Source organism: Musca domestica, unplaced genomic scaffold (assembly GCF_030504385.1).
Source record: "Musca domestica strain aabys unplaced genomic scaffold, Musca_domestica.polishedcontigs.V.1.1 48, whole genome shotgun sequence".
NCBI lineage: Eukaryota > Metazoa > Arthropoda > Insecta > Diptera > Muscidae > Musca > Musca domestica.
The window spans coordinates 196004-221166 of record NW_026712340.1 but is presented as its reverse complement, the minus strand read 5'-3'; the positions used below and the strand labels follow the sequence as shown (position 1 = coordinate 221166).

General features: G+C 36.3%; 1 protein-coding gene across 7 annotated transcripts in view; it reads right to left on the bottom strand.

The window, feature by feature from the left end:
* Nucleotides 1–24873, bottom strand: part of LOC101892098 (uncharacterized) — a 126100-nt gene extending 101227 nt beyond the window's left edge. The window contains exons 1-2 of one of the 7 annotated variants that reach the window (XM_059127832.1): nt 24620–24873; nt 24112–24203 (exon numbers count right to left, since the gene is read on the bottom strand). In XM_059127832.1, coding sequence (XP_058983815.1) covers nt 24112–24203; nt 24620–24642 — 115 coding nt within the window. In that variant the 5' untranslated portion in view covers nt 24643–24873. The remainder of the gene's footprint in view (nt 1–24111; nt 24204–24619) is intronic. The other 6 variants (XM_059127834.1, XM_059127836.1, XM_059127833.1 and 3 more) reach the window with 6 other exon arrangements.
* Between the last annotated feature and the right edge of the window lie 290 nt (nt 24874–25163).

Here is a 25163-nt window from a genome sequence, read left to right as displayed (position 1 = left end):
AATGCCAAATATTGGCATTGTATGTGGGCTATACGACATCGTGGACCTACATAGAGGATGGAAGATATATGTTGTATGGAGGATATATGCTATTGCAAACCCATATAGACATTCTCTTTCAGTTGGTAAAGTAGTCCCGAAGAACTTCTTGTGTGGATTTTCAGACCATGCCATTGAAAAATGTGGCTAAATCATCAAAATTCTGAATATAGAGGGGTATCGTTGTATGGGGGGTATACGATATGGTGGACCGATATAGCCCATCTTCGAAATTGTCCTGGCTACAGTCAAAAGACAGATTTGTGCAAAATTATACCTACCTTTATTTATTCGTTTTGACTCTAGCGTGAATTCAATAGATGGACAGACGGATTGTCTGTTCTGATCGCTGATCTAGATTAATATACCCTCCATACTATGTATGGTGGAGGGTATAGAAAATATATATCGGGGATGAGTTCCACTAAATGGAAACGCACGCCCTGAAATCATTTGGGCTGATATTAGACATTATTTGCACAATAAACCTGAAATCGAATTAAGGATGTTTATAGAGGCTAAATCCAAATCTGAGCCGATCTCGATAAAATTAAGCAAAGGTATTTTCGAGCTCTATAAGTTATCTGGTACCAAATATCACTGTTGTGTAGTGTATTACAGACGAAATCGGGTGAAACATATATATGGGAGCTATAGCTATATCTGAACTGATTTTCGCCAAATATATATATATATATATATATATATATATATATATATATATATATATATATATATATATATATATATATATATATATATATATATATATATATGTAATAAACTTACCTCTAGACTGAATTCGGTCGGATGTGCCAAAACTAAGGTCATTTGGACTCGGTGCACAATTAACCCAAAATCGGTTGAAGATATATATGGGAGCTATATCTAAATTTGAACCGATTCTCACTAAATGTCAATAGGGTTCGTCCGATCAAATATTTTTTGGAAAAGTTCATCTTAATTGGATAATAAATGCGACCTACATTTAATTAAAAAAAATACATGGACGGGCAGACGTACTGATATTTGCGTAAATCGGCTGAAAAAGTGATTCTATGATGATCTTCAAAAATAACTATGGGTCTATCGCTCTTTCTTTTCTAGGTTACAAACAAATTCATAAAGAAATAATACCGTTATAAATAAATAACAAGTTAAAAAGCTGTAAGTTCGGCCATGCCGAACCTTGAATAGCCTCCACCATCTGCAACGAATTTGGACATTTTCAAAAAATAAAATCCTTAAAAATTTCTGTTAAAATTTTAAAAATACCTAATATAGCCGTTATATTGGGGTCTATACGACGTGGGCCTTCAAATTCGAAACTTGAAATAAACGGTGAATAATGTAGCTAAAATCATCAAAATATCGTATATAGGGAGGTACCGTTATATCGGAGCTGTGCGAAGACCTGGATCTGCATAGACAATTTGCTGTCACAGGCTGTAGCATCCATTACGAACTTCAAATACCACATCTCAAACAATTTCGGTGGGTATTGTACCTAAAATCGTTAAAATAGCGAATAAAGGGAGGTACTGATATATGGGGCCTACACGGAGACCTGGACCAGCATAGACAATTTTTTGTCACAGACTGTAGTTCCCATAATGAACTCTAAATACATAATTTGAAACAATTCTGGTGAATAATGACGCTAATCATCAAAATACCGTATATTGGCAGGTACCGTTATATGGGGGGCTATATGAAGATGTGGCCCATGCATAGACAATTTTCTGTCACAGGCTGTAGTATCCATTACGAACTTCAAACACCAAATTTGAAACTACTTCGGTGAGTAATGTCGCTAAAATCATTAAAATACCGAATACCGGGAGGTACCGTTATATGGGGGCTATACGAAGACGTGGACCAGCACAGACAATTTTCTGTCGTAGGCTGTAGTATCTATTACGAACTTCAAATACAAAATTTGAAACAATTCCGGTGAATAATGTCGCTAAAATCATCATAATATCGAATATAGTTAGGTGCCGCTATATGGGGGCTATACGAAGACCTGGACCTGTATAGACAATTTTCTGTCACAAGCTGTAGTATCCATTACGCACTTTAAATACCAAATTTGAAACACTTCCGGTGAATAATGTCGCCAAAATCATCAAAATACCGAATATCCGGAGGTACCGTTATATGAGGGCTTTACCAAAACGGCCCATTTTTAATACCAAAAGTCCTGCAGACATAACATACATTTGAATAAATTTTTATCAATCTACTTCAATTCGTTCGGAAGCTAGAGTGATTTCCACAGATTGATAGACGGACGGAATTTTATGCTGATGAAGAATATATATACTTTGTGGGGTCTAAAATGTGTATTTCGAGGTGTCGCAAACAGAATGACAAACTTAATATACCCTCCATACTATGGTGGAGGGTATAACAATGATTGACCCTTACGACATTTCTTTATTATTAAATATCCCATCCTTGAATGGGAATGGTGTAGTACCTAATGGAAGATCCAAAACTGTCCAACATGTCTCCCATTTCGGCCATATAAAATCCTGAACATTTCTTTTCTAAGTGGAAAATTTAGACTCATAATTTGTTTTGCATAGAACTCCTTGTAGAGGTCAAGGTATCGAGTCAAACTAATACAAATCCCAACACCAGTTACACACATGTGTCGGAAAAATTAAAAAAAATCTAACCCTAAAAAACTAAATGCTCCTGATCAACCATAGCAAAATGTCTTCCATTTCCTCTTTCATTCTCCTCCCAGAAACCCCCCAAAACAAACGTCTCAGCTAATGGAAACTCAGAATCCAACTGCCAAAATCTCAAATAGTTGCAACAACAGACAGCCAAAACGGCCAGAGCAGACATTGTCTGGCGGCAATTCTAAGCAATTTTTCTACGTCTTCAAATTCTGACATTTCGGTGCAGCCCAAACAAACGGGGAAGGAGTATCAAGACAAAAAAAAAGGAAAACGAAAAGCAAAAAAAAAAAAAAGAGACTCTCAAATGGTTTTCAAAACTTGGGCCTGTAGTTTGCCTCCTTTTATTTATTGGTTTACTTTACTTACGTTCGTACGTACATATGTGTGTAGGAAAAGGAAACAGCCCAGCTCCAGTTGCAGTTCGCATGGCAAGATACGAGAAAACAAACAATTGTTATTGTTGTTATTGTTTTTTATTGGTATGTCTGCCTGTGCCAAGTCCGTCCGTCTGTCCATCCTTCCATCCATATACCAGTCAGTCGGAATTGTCTGTGCGCCTTTTCTTAGTCATATCGTTGTTGTTAGGGGTTTTTGTCTGATTGCTGTCGCTGTTGCACTCTTTGTTCCTTCCATTCTTATCTGTTTTGGGCCAGTTGATGTTTATTTGACTTTTGTCTGTCACAAATGTAAATTTCATGCCGAAAAGCGATTTAGACAGATCAGTGAAATGTCATGACATTGTCTGATGGTTATTTTTTAGGATTTTCTGTTGTTGGCTTCATGAAATGGACATTGCTGTGAAAAGGGTAAGTGAATGATGTTTGAATGCATTGTTGTTGTTGGAAAGGATCAAATGGACGTTGTTTATCATAAAACGAAATCGATCTTCTTTACGATGGTTATCTGTTGCTGTCAGGGTCAAAATGAGGAATATAAATTTTAGATATTTTGAATGGAAATAATAAAGTATTTTTATACCCTCCACCATACTATGAAGGGTATATTAACTTTGTTATTCCGTTTATAACTCCTCGAAATACTCATGTCAGACCTATCAAAGTATAAATATTCTTGATCAGCGTAAAATTCTAAGTCGATTTAGCGTTGTCCGTCTGTCTGTCGGTCCGTCTGTCTGTTGTAATCACGTAGTCTTTCGAACGAATTGAGATAGAAGGCTACAATTTTGCACACATATTTCATATCATGTAGGTCCACGTTTTCATATAGCCCCCATACCTCCCGATATTCGGTATTTTGATGATTTCAGCGGCATTATTCAACGCAATTGTTTCAAATTTGGTATTTGAAGTTTCAAATGGATGCTACAGCCTAAGACTGAAAATTGTCTGTGCAGGTCTACGTCTTCGTATTGCCCCTATATAACGGTACCTCACGATATGTGGTATTTTAATGCTTTTAGCGAGATTATTCACCGGAATTGTTTCAAATTTGGTATTTGAAGTTCGTAATGGATACTACAGTCTATGACAGAAAATTGTATGTGTAGGTCCACGTCTTCGTATAAGCCCCATATAATGGTACCTCCCTATATTCGGTATTTTGGTGATTTCAGCATTATTATTCACCGGATTTTTTTTAAAATTACGCATTTAGGGTTCGTAATGGAAACTACAGTCTGTGACAGAAAATTGTCTATGCAGGTCCAGGTCTTCGTATAGGCTCCATATACAAGTACCTCCCTATATTCCGTATTTTTAAGAGTTTAGGTACAATACTCACCGAAATTGTTTGAAATGTCGTATTTGAAGTTCGTAATGGATGCTACAGCCTGTGACAGAAAATTATCTATGCTGGTCCAGATCTTCGTATAGCTCCGATATAACGGTACCTCCCTATATACGGCATATAGATGATTTTAGCAAAATTATTCACCGTTTATTTCAATTTTTCGAATTTGAATATGATAATGGCTTATAACAAACAATGCCTATGTAGGCCCACGTCGAATAGACCCCAATATAACGGCTATATTCGGTATTTTTAAAATTTAAACAGAACTTTTAATGGATTTTATTTTTTGAAAATTTCCAAATTCGTTCCATATGGTGGAGGGTATTTAAAGTTCGACTCGGCCGAACTTACTGCTTTTTAACTTGTTAAGTTTTTCTTTTTGAGAAGAAATTTTGAATGTCCTGGTATTCGTTGGCAACTATTTTGAAGAGGTTTTCGGCATAATAACAAGACAAAATATTACTACCAATTGACTGATCTAGAATCAACGTCCAGACGAAACGGCTGAAGCTAGAAACTTGAAGTTTTGCACGATGGCTAGTTTTGGTGCGAAGGAGTTGAAAAGGCTGGCTTTTTCGAAATTCGTACTAAAAGGGTGCGATACGTAAATGTAAAAGAAAAGTACTAAAATGTACAAAAAAAAAATCTTATAGTAGGTCATACGGAATGAGCTAGAATTCTGAAATAAAAGTCACTGATGTACTGAACGACACAGGATAAATGAAACAAAGGGTTTTTGGAAGTAAGTTCGATATATGAAGTTGATTTTGGAAATATGTACTAAGTACTAAATTGGGAATTTAGGGCTAAGGGATGATTCTGGAATTTCGAATTTTGTTTTGGGGTCTGTTGGTGGTTGGTTTCTGATAAAGAGGTGGTTTTGGAAATGTATACTATAAGAACACGAAAAGTACTAAATAGTACTTTATTAGGTACAATTTGGTGTTGGGTGAACATATAGCGCTTGAAATCTGAAATTTGGCATTAGTTTCTGAGTTCATGTGTAGCCTGGACATAGGAATGTGGTTTCGGAAATGTTTACTATAATTGTACGAAAAGTACTGAATAGTACTTTATTTAGTACATTTCAGTAATGGTGAGGGAATAGAGATAATAATTTGAAATTTGGTATTTAGATTATGATATGAAACTGGTATTGGAAATATTGTACGAAAAGCACTAAATGGTACTAAATTGAGTATTGTGTGAAGGAAAAGAGCTAAAATCCTAGAAATTAATATTGAGGTCTCTGTTGGTGTCTGCAATTGAGGTTTGGAGGAGGTTTTGGAAGTGCGTACAACAGTTATCCGAAAAGTACCAAATGCTACTAAATCTGGCATTGGGTCAAGGAAAAGAGCTAAAATCCTAGAAATTGATATTGAGGATACAAAGACCTAAAATGTCTTCTATGTCTTTGGAGGATATCACTGTTGGTGTCTGTAGTTGAGAGAAGAAGGCTATTATGGAAATTTAATCAAGAACGTACGAAATGAGCAAAATGCCACAAAATTTGCCGTGGATGTATTTGGTATTGGGTCACTGGATTTGGATATGGGTATAATTAATATGCTCTTCGATAAACTTCAAAATGAAAGACTTTTGGACACTTTTTGGTGCAAATGGTAATAATTTTTCGATTATCGTTTTAGGAAGAACTTGAATATTAACTCTTGCAGCTGAAACGTTTGCAATTGTTTTCCAAAAAAAGAATGAACAAATTGTGCACCTTAAGTACTTAAATTAAAGTTGACGAAGTAGCGAGCACTTGCTAGTTATTTTATGTAGAGCTTAAATCAAACCAAAATCAGTAAAGAAAGGTAAAAAATCGAGCGGGGCTGACTATGAGCTATCCCTAACAAATAAACGTTTCTATTGGGAATTTGTGTAGATGTAGATCATACCAACTACGAATATTTTTTTTGAATATGTATCTTGGTTTTAGAGAAGAACGAACTAAATTCGGTCGGATGTGCCAAAATTCACGTCATTTGGACTGATATTGGCCATTTGGTGCACAATTAACCCAAAATCGGTTGAATATATACAGGGTGAGATGAAAAACTGCAACGAACTTCAGACTGCTGTCATTTCTAAGCCACTCGTCCGTCAGATGTAAAAAATTATTCCAGTGAGAGCTCATTATATTGTTTACAACCGTACAAAAGCATTTTGGTGAGAATTTTCCAGAAAAGAAGTTATTCGTGATAGAATTCAAGCGTGATAGTGTGATTTCTTTATAGTTGGCAGGAAAACCACAAGTGGCTATCGTTAGAGCACTCCAGCATTTAAATGTGAATAAATCGTTTGTGTTGCGTACCATCATCGCTCGTTACCATGATACTGGTAGCGTAGCCCGACGGAAGAAAACCGCAACATCAGCAGAAATGGTTCGAAAAGTAAAAACGCGACTTGATCGAAACTCGCGTCGCAGTGGCCGAAAAATGACTCGTGAGCTGAACATATCGCAATATCCCATTCAGCAAACATTGAAAAATGACCTCGGGTTAAAGACATTGAAATTCCGAAAAGTGCAAGAACTTACACCGCAACAGAAAGAAAATATACTCAAAATAGCTAAAAAGATGCTTCGCTTGGACGAAAGTGGTGTATCGCCGAATTTGGTTTTCTCCGATCCGAAAACATTCGTTGTCCAGCAGTTTGTAAACAAACAAAATAAACGTGTTTACTTGCCAAAGAGGTCAGCTGAAAATGTGCACCTTCGGTTGGTCACCAGAACTCAAGCGCCGGCCATGGTGATGGTGTGGGCCGGCATAACAGCCGATGGTCGCTCTCATAAAAATATTCTTGAGGGTGTATTAAAGCCTTGGGCTCGCAAACATTTTTGGCCGCAGACCTTGGACATTTCAACAGGACTCAGCACCATCGCACTCAGCACGCGCCACCCAAGAATAGTTAAAAAATGAGGTTCCTCGCTTCATTTCCAGCGCACAATGACCACAAAAATCTCCGGATACCAATCCGTTGGACTATTGTGTGTGGAGCATTTGGGAAAGCAAGGTTGGCACTAAAAAATACTCAAGTGTCGATTACCTCAAGCAAGCGCTTCGCCGGGAATAGGTCAAAATACCGCAGAGCAAAATTCGGGTAGCGTGTGCTGGTTTCATTGGCCGTTTGAAGACTATAGTTCGTGCCAAATGTGACCAATTCGAACAAATCTAAAATTTGATGCCATTTCCGACATTTTTTTGTTTCATTCAATAAAATCAAAAAAAAAAAAAAAAAAAAAAAATGGCGTTTGACTTTGTTACAGTTTTTTTTTATCTCACCCTGCATGGGGGCTGTACGATATGGTGGGCCGAACTTGAACTTCTTCGAACTTGACCTGCCTGCAGAGAAAAGACTGATCTATGCAAAATTTTAGCCTCCTATCTTGATTCATGTTTACTCCAGTGTGATTATAACAGAAGGATAGTCGGACAGACGGAAAGGGCTAGATCGTCTAAGAATTTTCACGATGATCACGAATGTATACACTTTGTTTCGTCTAAAATTATTATTTCGATGAGTTACAAATGTAATCACGAACTTAATATACCCTCCATACTATGTATGGTTGTAAGAATATATCTGGAAGCAAAAGTTAGATAGGAACCGAGTTTCACCAAATGGAAAAATTTGGGTTAATGTGTAAAAAGTGGGCTGATATATTATATTTGATGCACAATAACCCTGGTCCGAACTCCTTTCCCAAATCCTATCTTGGCCAGAATGCTAAAACTGTTTCATGTAGGGTGTAGGGTGGATCTTAAAAAATGTAAAAGTTATGACGTTTGACTTTGTTGCAGTTTTTTTTTATCTCTCCCTGTATGAGGGCTATACGATATCGTGGTCTGAACTTGAACTTCTTGGAATTTGACCTGCCTGCAGAGAAAAGGCTGAGCTATGCAACATTTTAGCTTCCTATCTTAATTCGTTTTTTAAGATCTTGATTTTTTAAGATCCAAAATTTCGACGTCGATTTGTTAACTCTAAAGTGGACCAAAATTCCCATGGGGAGGCGAAAAATTCTGCTAAGTTTTTGATATTTTTGGGAGTAAATCCAAGAGCATATAACCAGCTTAAGAAGGGATTAATATGCCCATGTAAGTATAAATTTACACTAATTACCTTTCAATTTGCTAATTTTGCAATTGCTTTCAACTGAGGGCATCCTTCAAACCATACTTGCATGTAGGGCAATTCATTCTCTGTGTCCAATTGGATTTACTGCATCACGCTTAGAATATATGTTTTCCGAATTTTGGTGCTTAAGTTCTCCCTTCTATATCTGTACATTGATCCCAATCAGCTGACTCGGTCCCCAGCATTTATTTCAATTGCTTATTCAAATATTATATAATTTCCAATACTTATCGAAGTTTTTTTAATTTATTTAATATTCATTTATTTGAGTTTAGAAAAAAAAATTATCTTTGACATTTATTTCAATGGGCATAAAATCCTGATATTTTTTTTGTTATAAATTATTCATAGTCACATTGATGACCATTAAATTTATTCATATTTCTATTGTTTTCATAAAAATTATCTGTTTGCAAGACCCTGACGTAAGCCCAGCATCTTTGAAATACCAAGAAGACTCATTGGCATTTCATTTTGTTGTTGTTGTTGTGTAAATTTGATTGATGGAGAATAGTTAATGATCAGCAGAAAAGAAAAAAAAATTACAGACACTGAGGGATAGGAAGCCACTTACGGATCTTCGCTGGAAATGAAAACTTTTGTTTTCATTCGCCATGCCTTTAGATTCTGAGGTAAAATCCAAGGAAAAGCGCTTGTGTCTTAAGTCTTTCGTTTTGCTTTCTTCATTTTCATTCAACGGGAAAGTAAAAAATTTCACCATCTCGCATTTTTGCGGAATTCGTGATATTGAATTTCAAATTATGGGAAAATTTACTCCCAAAAAACACACACACACACAAAAGAAAATTTTTTGATGAAAACTAAGAAAAAAAAATCGTAGAAAAATCTTTCTTGTGCCCCAAAAAGAAAAAAACCTGCCAAAAAAGTTATGGCAAACTTAACCTTTGTAAACCCTGTTAATTAGAAGACATTAAACAGCAACAAAACAAAAAGTGTTAAAACAACATTTAAGAAACTTTTACACACACTGACACACACACTTACACATATAGCCACACTATGACACTCAAATAAAACTCCCCGTCAGGTGGCAATAACAAGCCATGACTCTTAACCGGCTAAGATGCTTAACATTCAGATGCTCCAGTCATCGTTTTGTTGCCTTAGTTTTTTTTTGTGTTGCTTTTGAGCCTGGTCTTATTTATTTGCTGACCGAACATCATTAACGTTGTCATTGTCATTTATTGACCGCAAATGTCGTTGTATGAGTTCATTCTTTTGCCAAGACGTTATCATCTATTTTTTCGTTGTTACTCTTTTCAATTCTGCAACCATTTTAAGCTTATTTTTTCGTATTATGGGGTGTGTAGCATTTATTGGCTGTTCGATATGTGTGTGTACATTTGAGTATTTTTGGACTTGTTTTGTGGTAAGTCTGGTTAAACGACAACATAAATAGCGTTCACTTAAGTTATTCGGGTCTTATATTTTTTTGCGCTGGCTTTGCCTCGCCTGCCTGTCATCTTCCTTGACTTGGCCGAAAGCTGGGTTTATAGGGGTGAGAGTGTGCGAGCCAGTGTGGTGCTGAATGTAGTACGGTTAATACCGATTTTGTCCATGATCCGTCAGTCATTCAATGATTTACCATAAGTATGGCCTGTTCATGATCTCATGTAGCTGAAAAGTTCATGTTGGCGTTGGACAGTGGTTTGGCGAAGGGGAAAAGAGAAGAAAAATTACACTTCTCATGGAAGAACAATTGGTTTTCTCGGAGAAAAACAATTGATCTTTTCGGAGAAGAGAAATTGGTCTGCTTGGAAAGAGCAGCTGATTTTCTCGCAAAAGAGGAGTTGGCCTTCTCGGAAAAAAAAACAATTGGTCCTCTCTCATAGAAGAGCCATTGGGTATTTTCATAGAAGAGCAATTGACCTTCTCATAGAAGAGGCATGGGGTCTTCTCATAGAAGAGCAATTGGTCTTCCCTCATAGAAGAGAAATTGGTCTTCTCCCATAGAAGAGCAATTGGTCTTTTCCCATAGAAGAGCAATAGGTCTTCTCCCATAGAAGAGCTATTGGTCTTCTCCCATAGAAGAGCAATTGGTCTTCTCCCATAGAAGAGCAATTGGTCTTCTCCCATAGAAGAGCAATTGGTCTTCTCTCAGAGAAGAGCAATTTGTCTTCTCTCAGAGAAGAGCAATTGGTCTTCTCTCAGAGAAGAGCAATTGGTCCTCTTTCATAGAAGAGCGATTGGTCCTCTTTCATAGAAGAGCGATTGGTCTTCTCTCATAGAAGAGCAATTGGCCTTCTCTCATAGAAGAGCAATTGGGGTTCTCATAGACGAGCTATTGCTCCTCTCATAGACGAGCTATTGCTCCTCTCATAGACGAGCTATTGCTCCTCTCATAGACGAGCTATTGCTCCTCTCATAGACGAGCTATTGCTCCTCTCATAGACGAGCTATTGCTCCTCTCATAGACGAGTTATTGCTCCTCTCATAGACGAGTTATTGCTGCTCTCATAGACGAGCTATTGCTCCTCTCATAGACGAGCTATTGCTCCTCTCATAGACAAGCTGTTGCTCCTTTCATAGACGAGCTATTGCTCTTCTCATAGACGAGCTGTTGCTCTTCTCATAGACGAGCTATTGCTCTTCTCATAGACGAGCTATCGCTCTTCTCATAGACGAGCTATTGCTCTTCTCATAGACGAGCTATCGCTCTTCTCATAGACGAGCTATCGCTCTTCTCATAGACGAGCTATCGTTCTTCTCATAGACGAGCTATCGCTCTTCTCATAGACGAGCTATCGCTCTTCTCATAGACGAGCTATCGCTCTTCTCATAGACGAGCTATCGCTCTTCTCATAGACGAGCTATCGCTCTTCTCATAGACGAGCTATCGCTCTTTTCATAGACGAGCTATCGCTCTTTTCATAGACGAGCTATCGCTCTTTTCATAGACGAGCTATCGCTCTTCTCATAGACGAGCTATTGCTCCTCTCATTCGCGAGCTATTGCTCCTCTCATAGACGAGCTATTGCTCCTCTCATAGACGAGCTATTGCTCCTCTCATAGACGAGCTATTGCTTCTCTCATAGACGAGCTATTGCTTCTCTCATAGACGAGCTATTGCTCCTCTCATAGACTAGCTACTACTCTTCTCATATACGAGCTTTGATGGGAGAAGAGCAGATGTTCTCCCTCTTCTTGGTCTTCTTGGCAAAGAAAACAAATGTTCTCTTCTCACAGAAGAGCAATTGATCTTCTCAGCGAAAATCAGTTTGTCTTCTCAGAGAAGAGCAATTGGTCTCTTCGTAGAAGAGAAATTGTTATTTTCGTAGCAGATATGAGAATCTTCTTCTCATAGTATCCTCCTTGAACCTCTACTTTTGCTCTACGGTACCTTATTAACTCTGGTTCTACTTCTTATGTTTCTCCATTTCATTGTTGATTTTTTTAAACCTACAAAATGTTGTTGTATTTATTTATTTAGTTTTTTTTTCTGGTCGCTCTGACTCAGAACGATGATTGCTGTTGCCTAATAAGTTTAGATGACTTTGGGTTTGTACGATTTGTCTCTCGGCCTAAACTAAAGTCTAGTTTTTTTTTTTGTCCAATTGTCAGCTAGTTACTTCTCCAGCTGCTGCTGCTGTAACAGCTTTTGATTAAAGCCTGTTTGTGAAAAAGCAAAGCAAATATTTATAATAAGCTGTCCGATGGTGTTATGAAACAAAGAACTGACGTGTCTGACACAACCAACAGTGAGGAGGTGGTGGTAGCAATGAAATGTGACAAAATTGATGTGGGTTGTTACAAAGTTTGTTTTTGTTGCCCTGGTTGTTGCTGTTGCTGTTGTTTGTGGTCTTGGTCTTCGCTCTGTTGATTTGTTGCATGAGCCTTTATTTGCTTTGTTAAAGAGGTATGCATTGCTGTTGTTGTTGTTGGTGGTGTTTTTTTGTTGTCATAATGTCTAAAAAAGGCATGGAACGAACAGGTCTAGTTTTGAAAATTAACTTAAATGAATCATAAGTTGGATATTAAGGAAGGTATAGAGTTGTTCGAGGAAAAATGTACATTGCCAGAGATGAGATGAGAGTGTGGGTGTAACATGTTGATTGTAGCACAGTGGGATCGTCATGGATTTTGAGTCGATTAATTAAAACGAAGTGTAAAAATATTTTTGAGGAACAAGAACGATCACCACAAAATTTAATTGAAAAACGTTTTAAAAACAATAAAATTCTGGATTTTTAAAGGAAATTTTAAATGTTTATAAAGGAATATTTGTTCACTTTCAAAAGGCTCTTAAAGCATTAAAATCGAATATCGTCACATCAAGGATTGTTAAAAAATGTATCGAATATCAGGGTAATCCATACATGTTTAAAATGCATGTGACAGAACCTGATTACACTTATCTCGCTACTAGTTGATCACTTCACTAAAATGGAGTTAAGAATGCCCTTAACACTCATATAATGGCCACTGCTGCTGTTGGGAAAACGAATAGAGGAAAGGGCATTTTTGGGGGTTTCCCGCATGGGTTTAAACACAACATATGGATTTTCAAACAAGTTTGTTTTACACAGACACTTTTTTAAACAATATTTATTTTAAGGAGTTTTAAAGAGTACTTTTGTCTCTCTCAAGGATCATCAGAACATGTTTTTTCTAAACAGTATTTTTTCAGAGATCAGCACAAAAACAAATGTGGATTTTACAACAATCTTTTGAAGAATCTAAAGACAAAAAAACTTGGATTTTTAAAAAATAATTTTATGCCCTCAGCCCTATTTAAATAGCAATTTTAGACCCTAGGTCTTTTTGTACCAAATCCATTTCAGGACATTTAAAGTCAATCTAGCGATGTCCGTTCGCCGCCAATCTGTCTGACTGGCTGGTGCACACGATAACTCTCGAAGGGAGTATCCGATTTGATCCAAACTCGGTACATCGTGTTATTATTGTCAAACTTATATCGAGTTCAAAGATGGGCAAAATCGACCCCCCCCAAAAAAAAAAAAAAAAAAAATAATAATAATAATTTTCTGCAATTTTGCAAATACAAATATTTGCATCAGTGTTAGATCAGGTCCGAAAATGGATAATAAAAGTCCACTCCATCAAGTAGCTCCCCCACAAAGGGTTAAAATTTTGAATAACTATTACTCTTACAAAATATGATGTAAGTTTCCGATTGTTTTCAAATTACAAAAACATCACAATTTTTTTATCAGTCCAAAGGTCGGTCTGAAGATGGAATATATCGGCCCACTCCTTCTGGGACTTCCCCCACAAAGGTTCAAAATTTGTTAATATTCATAAAGCTCATAAAACGCAAAAATAACATCCGATGCCATTCAGATTTTGCACCTCTCAATATTTATATTTATAAAATTTCCATATACACAAAATCTGTTCTAAAGATGGTAGAAATTGGACCATTTCTTCTGGTACTTGCGCCACAAAGGTACAAAGATTTGAATAACCGAAACAATTATAAAATCCTAAATAACACAAGATCTGCTGTGAAGATGGGATATATCGGTCCACTCCTTTAGAAACCTCCCCCACAATGGGTCAACACTTTGAATATCCACGAAGCTTACATTAACATCCACACTTGGTACAACTCAATATTTCCATCAACACCATATCTGTTATAAAGATGGTAGAGATCGGATAATTTCTCCTGGTACCTCCCCCACATAGGGTTCAAGAAAAACTAAACTCTCAAAGAAGGCGAAATAAGCAGCCAACTCTCTTCGATTTCACACACACGGATATTTTTGCTAACACAAGATTTGTTGTGAAGATGATATATATCTGCGAACCCCTTCTGGTACCTCGCCCACAAAGGTTCAAAACTGTTATCTGTCATAACTTGCGAAACGAGTCAGCGATTCTTTACAACTCTAAATATTTCTGTAAACCAGAAACCTGAGATGAATATGGAATAATTGATGTAGCATAAAACTGGATATAAATGTTCGTTTTTTTTTTTCTAATTTTACTATACCAGTATTTTTATCTGTATTAGATGAGGTATGAAAATGGAATACTTCCGTCGACCATATCTGACACCTCTTGCACATTTTAATGTTTTCTAAAAATTATCACGTCTGTCTTGTCTTCTGGGGAAATCACTCTAGCCTCCGAACGAATTAGAGTAGTCTGCAGGACTTTTGGTATTGATATGTTATAGAGGTGCCCAAAATCGTATAACACCGATATGACTGAACCTGCCCATATTCGGTATTTTGATCATTTTAGCGACATTATCCACCGGAATTGTTTCAAATTTCGTATTTGAATATTGTAATGGCCTATGACAAAAATTTGCTTGTGCAAATCCACTTTTTCGTATAGACCCCAATACAACGACATTCTTATGATTTTAACAGAATTTTCAAATTCGTTTTTTAATGATGGAGGGCCTTCAAAGTTCGCCCAGGCCGAGCTTACCTCCACCTTGGAAAGGAGGGTATATTAACTTTGTCATTTCGTTTGTAACATCCTTAAATATTCGTCGTAGACCCCATAAAGTATATATATTCATAATCAGCATTAAATTCTAAATCGATTTAACGATGTCCGTCTGTCTGTCTGTCCCTCTGTTAAAATCACGATACAGCCCACATTATTTGACGTAGTGCGCCAAGCCTTAGCAGAGGAATTTGTATTGTGTCTAGGATGGTTGATATTGAATGTGAGATATATCAGTTCACGTTTTGGTATAGTCCCCTTATAACGGTACATCCCGATATTCGGTATTTTGATGGTTTTGGCTACATTTTTTCACTGATTTGTCTGAAAATTGGTATTTGTATAGGTCCACGCTTTGGTATAGCCCCCATATAAAGGTACCTCCAGATATTCGGTATTTTGATTGTTTTTTCACTGATTTGTCTAAAAATTGGTATTTGTAGGTCATAATATGTCCTAGTTCGTGTGGCGAAACATTGTATGTATAGGCCCACGTTTTGGTATAGTCCCCATGTAACGGTACCTCCCGATATTCGGTATTTTGATGATTTTTGACACATTTTTTCACGAATTTCTCTGAAAATTGCTAGTTGTAGGTCATCATGGGTCCCAGTTCGTGTGGCGAAATATTGTATGTATGGGTCCACGCTTTGGTATAGCCCCCATATAACAGTACTCCCGAGATTCGGTTTTGTCTGAAAATTGGCATTTGTAGGTCATAATGGGTACTAGCTCCTTTGGCGAAACATTGCATGTATAGGTCCACAATTTGCTATAGCCCCCATATAACGGTACCTCCCGATATTCGGCATTTTAATGGTTTTTGCCACATTTCTTCGCGGATTTGTCTAGAAATTTGTTGGTCTTAATGGGTTCTAGCACTTTTGGCGAAACACTGTATGTATAGGTCCACGTTTGTGTATAGCCTCATATAGCCGTATTTCCCGATATTCGAAATTTTGATGACTTTTGGCACATTTTCCCATCATAATGAGCTCTAATGTTTCCTTTACCCTAAGGTGGAGGGTATTAAAAGTTTGGCTCGGCCGAACTTAATGTTTTTTTAATTGTTTTTTTTTTACTTATATTTTACTTTGGGTTATCAAATTTCATAAAATTGGCATTCCAATAAATTAACCTTGGATATTTCCTATCCTCTCATTTTTTTCACGGAATCCTTAACCAATTCGCATTATGACCGCAAACATTCCAATTAAAAACCAAACATCCTCTCAACATGTCCAGTTTTCATTGTCAAATGATTGAGTCATAATTATTTTCGGAAACCGATTTGTTTTCGGTGAGAACAAATTGAAAAACTAACACATGCAACCATTTGGTCGAATGGAGATAGCCAGAACTGAATCAACCACAACAACACATCTTCAGTGTTGGACAACACAACGGCAAATTCGTATAAAATACCAAATTAATGATAAAACTGGTAAAAAAGCTGTATGTTCGGTCGGGCCGAACTTTGAATACCCTCCACCATTTGGTACAAATTTGTCAATTTTCAAGAAATTAAAAATTCTGTTAAAATCTTTAAAATACCGAATGTAGACGTATATTAGGGTCTATACGACGACGTGGACCTTCATACGCAACTTTTGTCATAAGCCTGCACAGACAATTTTCTGGTATAGGCTGTAGTATCCATTACGAATTTTAAATACAAAATTTTAAATGATTCCTGTAAATAATGTCGCTAAAATCATCAAAATACCGAATATCAGGGGGAAACCGTTATATGGGGGCTATACGAAGACGTGGACCTACATGGTCCATTTTCTGTCTTATGCCGAAGTATCCATTACGAGCTTCGAGTACCAAATTTGAAACAATTCCGGTAAAAAATGTAGCTAAAATTATCAAAACGTTATATGGGGCTATACGAAGATGTGGACCTACATGGCCCATTTTCAATACCAAAAGTCCTGCAGACATAATACACATTTCAGTACATTTTTATCAACTTACTTCATTTCGTTCGGAAGCTAGAGTAATTTCCACAGATGGCAGACGGACAGACAGACGGACATCGCTAAATCGACTTAGAATTTTACGCTGATCAAGAATATATATACTTTGTTGGGTCTGACATGAGTATCTCGAGGAGTTACATGGAGGGTATAAAAAAACAAACAAAAACAACAACAACAAAAAAAATTTAACAAATTTTGTAGAAAAAAATAAAAAAACATTGTTTAACTAATTATAATGCATCACACCAAACATGTTTAAAGAATCAGACGGAGAAGAAGAAGCAGATTCTCTGAAGAGAGTTGCAAACGGTTAAAAATACAAAATAACAACGGCAAAAGTAACAAGAACAATAACAAAAAACACAAAAGCAAAATAAATACTTATAAGACAACAGTACATTATTATGTTGTAGTTATAAAACGGCAACAACAACATGCAGTTGAAGAGCTAGTAACAACAACGCAAACAACAATAACATGGCTAAAACAGCATTGAACATTTGCATAATACTTTATAAACAGTTAAATGCTCTTCATGCATGTCTGACGATCATAGCAGCCTCGTCGCACAATCAAGCATTTCGTGTATTACCTCCCCTCCGCCCTCTCGTCATTCTCGTTCTCTCTCTCTCTTCTATGCTACCTTGCCAGTCCAAATGTAATTGAAATGGTTGTCTGTCTAAATAAGTGACGGAACATCGCAGTCCCAGACTGATGATCCATACTTATGTGTGTGTGTGAGAATGTTTGCAGTTTTATCATATGGAGTATTTTAACAAATTTAAAATTAGCAGTCGGTAGGATACCTTAGGAGAGATGAAATTAACCACAGCGTTAATAAGAAAATTACAGAGAACTTCTTGCCGACCAATTAATGCCAATAACTTTCATTTTATTTTTGTTCGCAAAATTAGCTAAAAATGTTAATAATTAAAAATTTTGAAGAGATTTTTTCAATGAAAGATAAGTAATGATTAGGGGCGGTATACAGAATACAGAGAGGAGGTACTTTAGAAATTTGGGCATAAAAACAGACATTAATCATTTAAAATTTATTAAAGACAAGTGAAAACAGCAAAACAAATTTAAAACTTGTGGCGAAGAAAAAAAACGAGCTAAGTCCGGCCAGGCCGAACTTTTAATACCCACCATCATTTGGAAGGAACTTGAAAAATTGGAAAAAAAATGCCGAAAACTACCACTTAAATGCAAACCGTCATATGGGGGCTATAGGAAGACGTGGACATGAATATGAAATTTTTATACCCTCCACCATAGTATGGAGGGTATATTAAGTTTGTCATTCCGTTTGTGACACCTCGAAATATAGTTTTTAGACCCCACATAGTATATATATTCTTATTCAGCATAAAATTCTAATTCTGTATGTCGATTTAAGAACGTCTATGCGTCTGTCCGTCTGTGGAAATCACTCTAGCTTCCGAACGAAATGAAGTAAGTTGATAAAAAATTTATTCAAATGTGTATTATGTCTGCAGGACTTTTGGTATTGAAAATGGGCCATGTAGGTCCACATCTTCGTATAGCCCCCATATAACGGTACCTCCCGATATGCGGTATTTTGATGATTTCAGCAACATTATTTACCGGAATTGTTTCAAAATTGGTATTTGAAGTTTGTAATGGATACGAAAGCCTAAAACAGAAAATGGGCCATGTAGGTCCACGTCTTCGTATAGCCCACATATAACGGTACCCCCGATTTTCGGTATTTTTATGATATAAGCGACATTATTTACCGGAACTATTTTAAATTTAGTATTTGAAGTTCGTAATGCATACTACAGCCTATGACTGAAAATTGTCTGTGCAGGTCCACGTCTTCGTATAGCCCCCATATAACGGTACCTCCCGATATTCGGTATTTTGATGGTTTTAGAGACTATATTTATCGCAATTATTTCAAATTTAATAATTGAAGTTCGTAATAAATACTACAGCTTTTGCCTGAAAATTGTCTGTGCAGGCTTATGACAAAAGTTGCGTATGCAGGTCCACGTCGTGGTATAGACCCTAAAATGAGGCTACAGTTGGTATTTTTAAGATTTTAACAGAATTTTTAATGGATTTCAATTTTTTTTGAAAAATGCCAAATTTGTACCAAATGATGGAGGGTATTCAAAGTTCGGCCCGGTCGAACTTATAGCTTTTTTACCTGTTTGTCGTAGTTTGCAGTACCTTCTAAGATCATTCAATAAGAAACGATTCCGTTGAATAACGTTGCTGAAATCATCAAAATACTAAGTATCGGGAGATACCATTACATGAGGGCTATACGAAGGCGTGGACCTGCATACAGACTGTAGTATCCATTACGAACTTTAAATATGAAATTTGAAACGATTCCGGTGAATAATGTTGCTGAAATCATAAAAATATTGAATATCGGGAGGTACCGTTATACGGGTGCTATACGAAAAGGTGGACCGACATGGACCATTTTTCGAACTTAACCTGCCTACGAGTAAACTATGCATGCATTTTAGCCTTCTATCTCAATTCGTTCGAAGGATAGCGTGATTACAACAGACAGGCGAACAGATAGACAGACGGACATCGCTATATCGTCTTAGAATTTTACGCTGATCCAGAATATATATACTTTGTAGGGTCTATTATTACTATTTTGGGGAGTTACAAACGGAATGAAAAAGCTAATATACCCTTCATAGAATGGTGGAATGGTGGTGGTGGATTGTTATAACCTCCTCCATAGAAAAGAGAATATATAAAGTATATATATTCGTAATCAGCATTCTTAGTCAATGTTGGGGTTTTGAAATGAAAATGCAGCTTGTATTACCAGACGTAGGCATGGGAAAATTGGCATAATAGCATTAAAATAGACTTGTGTCCAGGATAATTGGTTTTGAAATGATGTACGAACATAATTGTCGGTATGGTCGAGGTATGTATATCCTCAACCTATATTCCATAACCGGAAGGAATTGTCCGATCTCCACCATCTTTACAAATTATGCCAATGAAATGCCAAGTTTAGATGGAATCGGATATTAATTTTGCGTTTTACGAGCTTTATGAAAATTCAAAAAGTTGACCCTTTGTGTAGGTGGTACCAAAAGAATTGGACCAATATAGCCCCTCTTCACAGTATTTCTTGTGTTAGTAGAAATAATGGGATGTGTGAAATATGAAGAGAACCGGATACTTATTTCGCTTTCTTTGAGTGTTTTGTTTTTTCAAAATCGTTGAAACCTTATTGGGGGAGGTACTAGAAGAAATGTTCCGTTCTCTACCATCTTTACAAGTGATCTTGTGTTAATGGTAATATTGAGATTTCCCAAGTCTGAATGAAATCGGATGTTAATTTTGCATTTTATGAGCTTCATGGATATTTAGCATTTTGACCATTTGTGAGGAAAGTACCAAAAGGATCTGATAAAAAAAGGACTGATAAATTTCATCTTCACACCAGACCTTGGGTTAATAAACATATTGTGATTGTTCAATTTGAAGACAATCGGACTCTTATATCAAATTTTATAAGCGTCATAATTATTCAAAATTTTGACCCATTGAATAATTAATGGAGTGGACTGATATTTTTCATTTTCCCACCTGACCTAGCACTGATGAATATTGGTATTTGCAATTTGGAACAATGTCGGATAATCCATTCTCTTTATGCGCAATAAAATATTTTCTTTAAGGAGTGGACCGATATTGCCCATCTCCGAACTCGATCTAAGTTTGATAATAATATTACGATGTACCAAATGTGGACCACTCAGAAGCCAGACAGGCAGACGGACATACAGACCGACGGACGGACGGCCATCGCTACATCGACTCCAAATGTCCTGAAATTGATTTTGTCTAAAGAGACCTAGGGTCTAAAACCGTTATTTTGACGAGGCACGTTTTGACAGTGACCGATTCTACTCCAAATCTTAATATTTGCGTCAGTTCTAGGTCAGATGCAAAAATGGAATATATCGGTCGACTCCTTCTGGTACCAGGCAACCTCCCCCCAAAAAAGCAAAATTAACATCCGATTCCATTTAGACTTGGTAGCCTTGAATGATAGAAATATCAACACAGGTTCTGATTTAAAGACGGTAGAAAACAGACCATTCCTTCTGGTACCTCCCCAAAGGGTCAAAGTTTTGAATAACCAAAAAGTTTATAAAATCCAAAATAAGCATTAGGTTCTCTTTATATTTCACACATCCCATTATTTCTACTAATACAAGATCAGTTTGATGATGGGATATATCGGTCCACTCCTTCTGGTCTCCACCACAAAGGCTCACAATTTTGAATATCCATGAAGCTCTTAAAATGCGAAACTAACATCTGATTTCATTCAGACTTAGTATATCTCAAAAGATTGTATAGTTCGTACCATATCTTCTGGTACCGCACACACAAAGGGTCACATTTTTCAATACTTTTGTCTGTCATAACTTGCTATGCTTAAATATTTCTCTCAACCAGAAACCTAATATGAATGTGAAATTTATCGGAATTTATGATTTCGCCCAAAATTAGATATAAACGTTTGATTTTCTTGTAATTTTACTTATACCAATATTTTTTTCTATATAAGTTGAAGTGTGAAAATTGAAAACTTCAGTCAACTATATCTGGTACTTCACGCACATTTTAATGTTCTTAAAATTTTCACATATGTCATGTGAGGGAAGAAGTCGATATAGCCCATAGCTGGTACGTCGCAATATTTATATCATATTAATTCATTTGAAACCTACTCCATAGGGTCAACTATTTGAATAATCATATCGCAAGACAAAATATATTGAAATAATCGAACATAGGCTATAACTTTGATTTGGCCAACAATTATGTAACACCTCGAAATAATAGTTTCTCACGTAGGAAAGTATATATGGAGCTTTCTATCTTGCCGAGGTGAGTCGTATGCCAGTCCGTTCGTCTGTCTATGTTAATTTGTAATCACTCTACAGGTCGCAATTATGGCCAGATCTTCACGAAATTTAAAATGGAGGCGGGGCTAGGGCCTTCTTTTGGAGATGATCGCATAATATTTAGGGGTTGTAATGAACCAAAAACTGAAAAAGGACACGAAATCTCGTATGAAGTTAGAGTTTAGGACAGCGGGTGTGCAAAATATCGTAGATGAGTCTAAATTTTGAGACACAGAGGGACCTCTTGCTTTTGGAGATGATCGCAACATTTTTAGGGGTTCAGATGGACCAAAAACAGAAAAAATTTCCTGATCACATAATTGAAGCCAATCGACACGCCCGAGAAGAAAGTTTAGGACAGGGAAGTATTCTAGCATTTTGTCCCTGGTCAAAATGCTAAGGGTAATATCTGGGCATTGCTCCGTGACATAATTTCAAAAGCGAAATCTTCCAAAATGGACAATTTGGACATGAGGGGCTTCTAACATATTGTAGTGTTGTAGGGTATCACATGGTCGGCCCGCACCTCTATAGCCTTTGCTTACTTGTTTTAATATAAAATGCAGGTCGCATTTAGTATTCGATTCAGATGAAATTTTCTAAATAACATTTGTTTGGCTCAAGGACGAACCCTACTGAAATTGGTGAAAATCGGTCAAAATTTAGATATAGCTCCCATATATATCTTCATCCGGTTTTAGGTTTTTTCCGCACCAAAAGGTTAATATCAGTCCAAATGGTGTGAATTTTGCTACATCTGACCGAATTCAGCCTATAAGCATATGCTTCAAATTTGGTGAAAATCGGTTCAGATATAGCTATAGCTCCCATATGTTCCATCCGATTTGGTGTTTAAGTCCCTCACATTCGTAATATGCCCTCCACGATACTGATATTTAGCACCAGATAACAGATACAGCCTAGCAATTCATGATTCAAATTTTATTAAGATCGGTTCCGATTTGGATATAGCTCCCATATATATCTTTATCCAATTTTATGTTTCTTGTGCACCAAATGGCTGATTTCAGTCCAAATGTTGTGAATTTTGGCACTTCAGACCGAATTAAGTATAGAAATAAGTACTTCAAATTTGGTGCACGATACAAGAAAAATATTTGGTACCAGATATCAGATGCAGCCAAGAAATAGCTGTTTTCAATTTTATGAAGATCGGCTCAGATTTGGATATAGCCTCCATATTTATCATTATTCGATTTCTTGTTTATTGTGCACCAAATAGCTAATATTAGCCCAAATGGAGTGAATTTTCGAAATGCAACCATTTATATGTTTCATACGATTTGTGTTTTAAATCTCCAACTTTCGGAATATGCACTCTACAATAATGATATTTTGTACCAGATATGTCATAGAGCTCAGAAATTGCAATATAAACCTTTCTTTTACGAGAGTTCTACTAAATATGCATAGTGGTGCAGGATATCATATAGGCGGCCCCGCCCGACTTTTGAGCTTTCCTTACTGGTTATTATTATATGAAAACTTTGTTAATTATATTGAATTCTGGTTGTAGTCTCATTTGGAGAACATAAATAAATACTCATAAATGATTTTCATGCTTTTGTGATTATTTGCAATTTTTCTCAAGATAAATTGAAAAAACAAAGCCAGTTTAATTATTATAATTATTTTTTCTAATCAACAACACAGTCATTATCAGCAATTTCAATAAATCGCTGATCATCTGTAGAGTACTCCATTCAATGAGCGACGTACCAAACAACTTCAACATTTGTTGTTGTTGTTTTTTATTTTTTCCAACATCGGAGTAATACAAAGCTTTAAAACAAGGTTGCGTTACGTTGCTTGGCGAATGACATCATAATTCATTGAATCGGGCACATCGAACAGCAGCTCAGCGCAGCTCAAAGCAAAGATCGGCAATCGGAAACACCACGACAACCAGAAATACAACAACAAAAATTGGAAAAAAAAAACAGACAGCTTGCACAAAAAATGAGAGCAAAACTTGTCAGCAAAGCGCTAAATGGTGATAAATTATTTAGATGCTGTGCAAAACAAGATTGACATAGATTTCATCGAAGATATCCAAACACAAATAGAAATTACAAAAAAAATAAAATGGGAATAAATATTTACCTTTTGCTTCGGATAATCCATGGAGGAGGCTTAATCCAATTATGGAAAGGTGTAAGAGAAATTTCCCAAAATTTTTATTACTCATATTTGAACTAGATTTCGGAAAAAGAAAGAAAGAAAGAAACAAAAACACAATTTTTAAGCACCAAATAAAAAAAACACACTCAGCGAGGCACACAAAAAATAATTAACACAAAAATCTTTGAATTTTTTCCACTCTTTTTTTTTTTGTTGGAGGGGTTTAAATTTGGCCACAGAAACTCATAAAGCTTTTTTGTGAAGTTGATTTTTTCTTCTCCCGAGGCTGGGTTTTAATTTGTCACGGCCGGCCACTCTTGGTGGGAAACAAAAGACACAATGAACACAATTTTTTTGTTACTTCCTATATAATTTCCTTTTTGTTGTTATTGATTTTTTAATTATTATTTTATTTTTTTAGAAAAAAAAAACAAATATCTTATTCTTCACTTTACAAAAATTGGTATTTCGTTTCTCTGTATTGCCTCACCCCTCTTCTCTTTTGACGTACATTTATTTATTTACTTTTTTTACGTTTTTGTATATTTTTTGTTTTCTTATTACTTGTTGTTGTTGTTGCTACCCGTTTATTTTCCGTTGATATGTTACGTCTACCGTTTGTATTTGTTTGTATATTTGTTGTTGCTAGTTTTGTTTTTTTTCTGTGTTCTCTTTCGATCGAACCTCCCTAAACAGAAGAACACAAGAACACGTCTTTATCCTAAAGCAGTTACACGCCAACTGAATTTTAAAATTGGCCAGCAAATGTGGCAACAGTTTGATGGATTTGTTGATCGTCGTCGTCGTCGTCGCAGTGGTGACTATCTTGGCTCTTTTGGTAAATTAGCCGGTTTGAGTGAGAGCGAGAGAGTCTCTGATTTTCTCATTGAAAACTTGTTTTAATTGCACAGCTAATGTTGCTGTTTTAGTTTAGAGTGCGTTGCTATTATGAGCACCTTTATTTTTTCAGGTGTGGTGAGTTTTTATGGCTGACTTGGCCTAAATGGCCAAGAGAGTTGGAGAATTTGTACGAT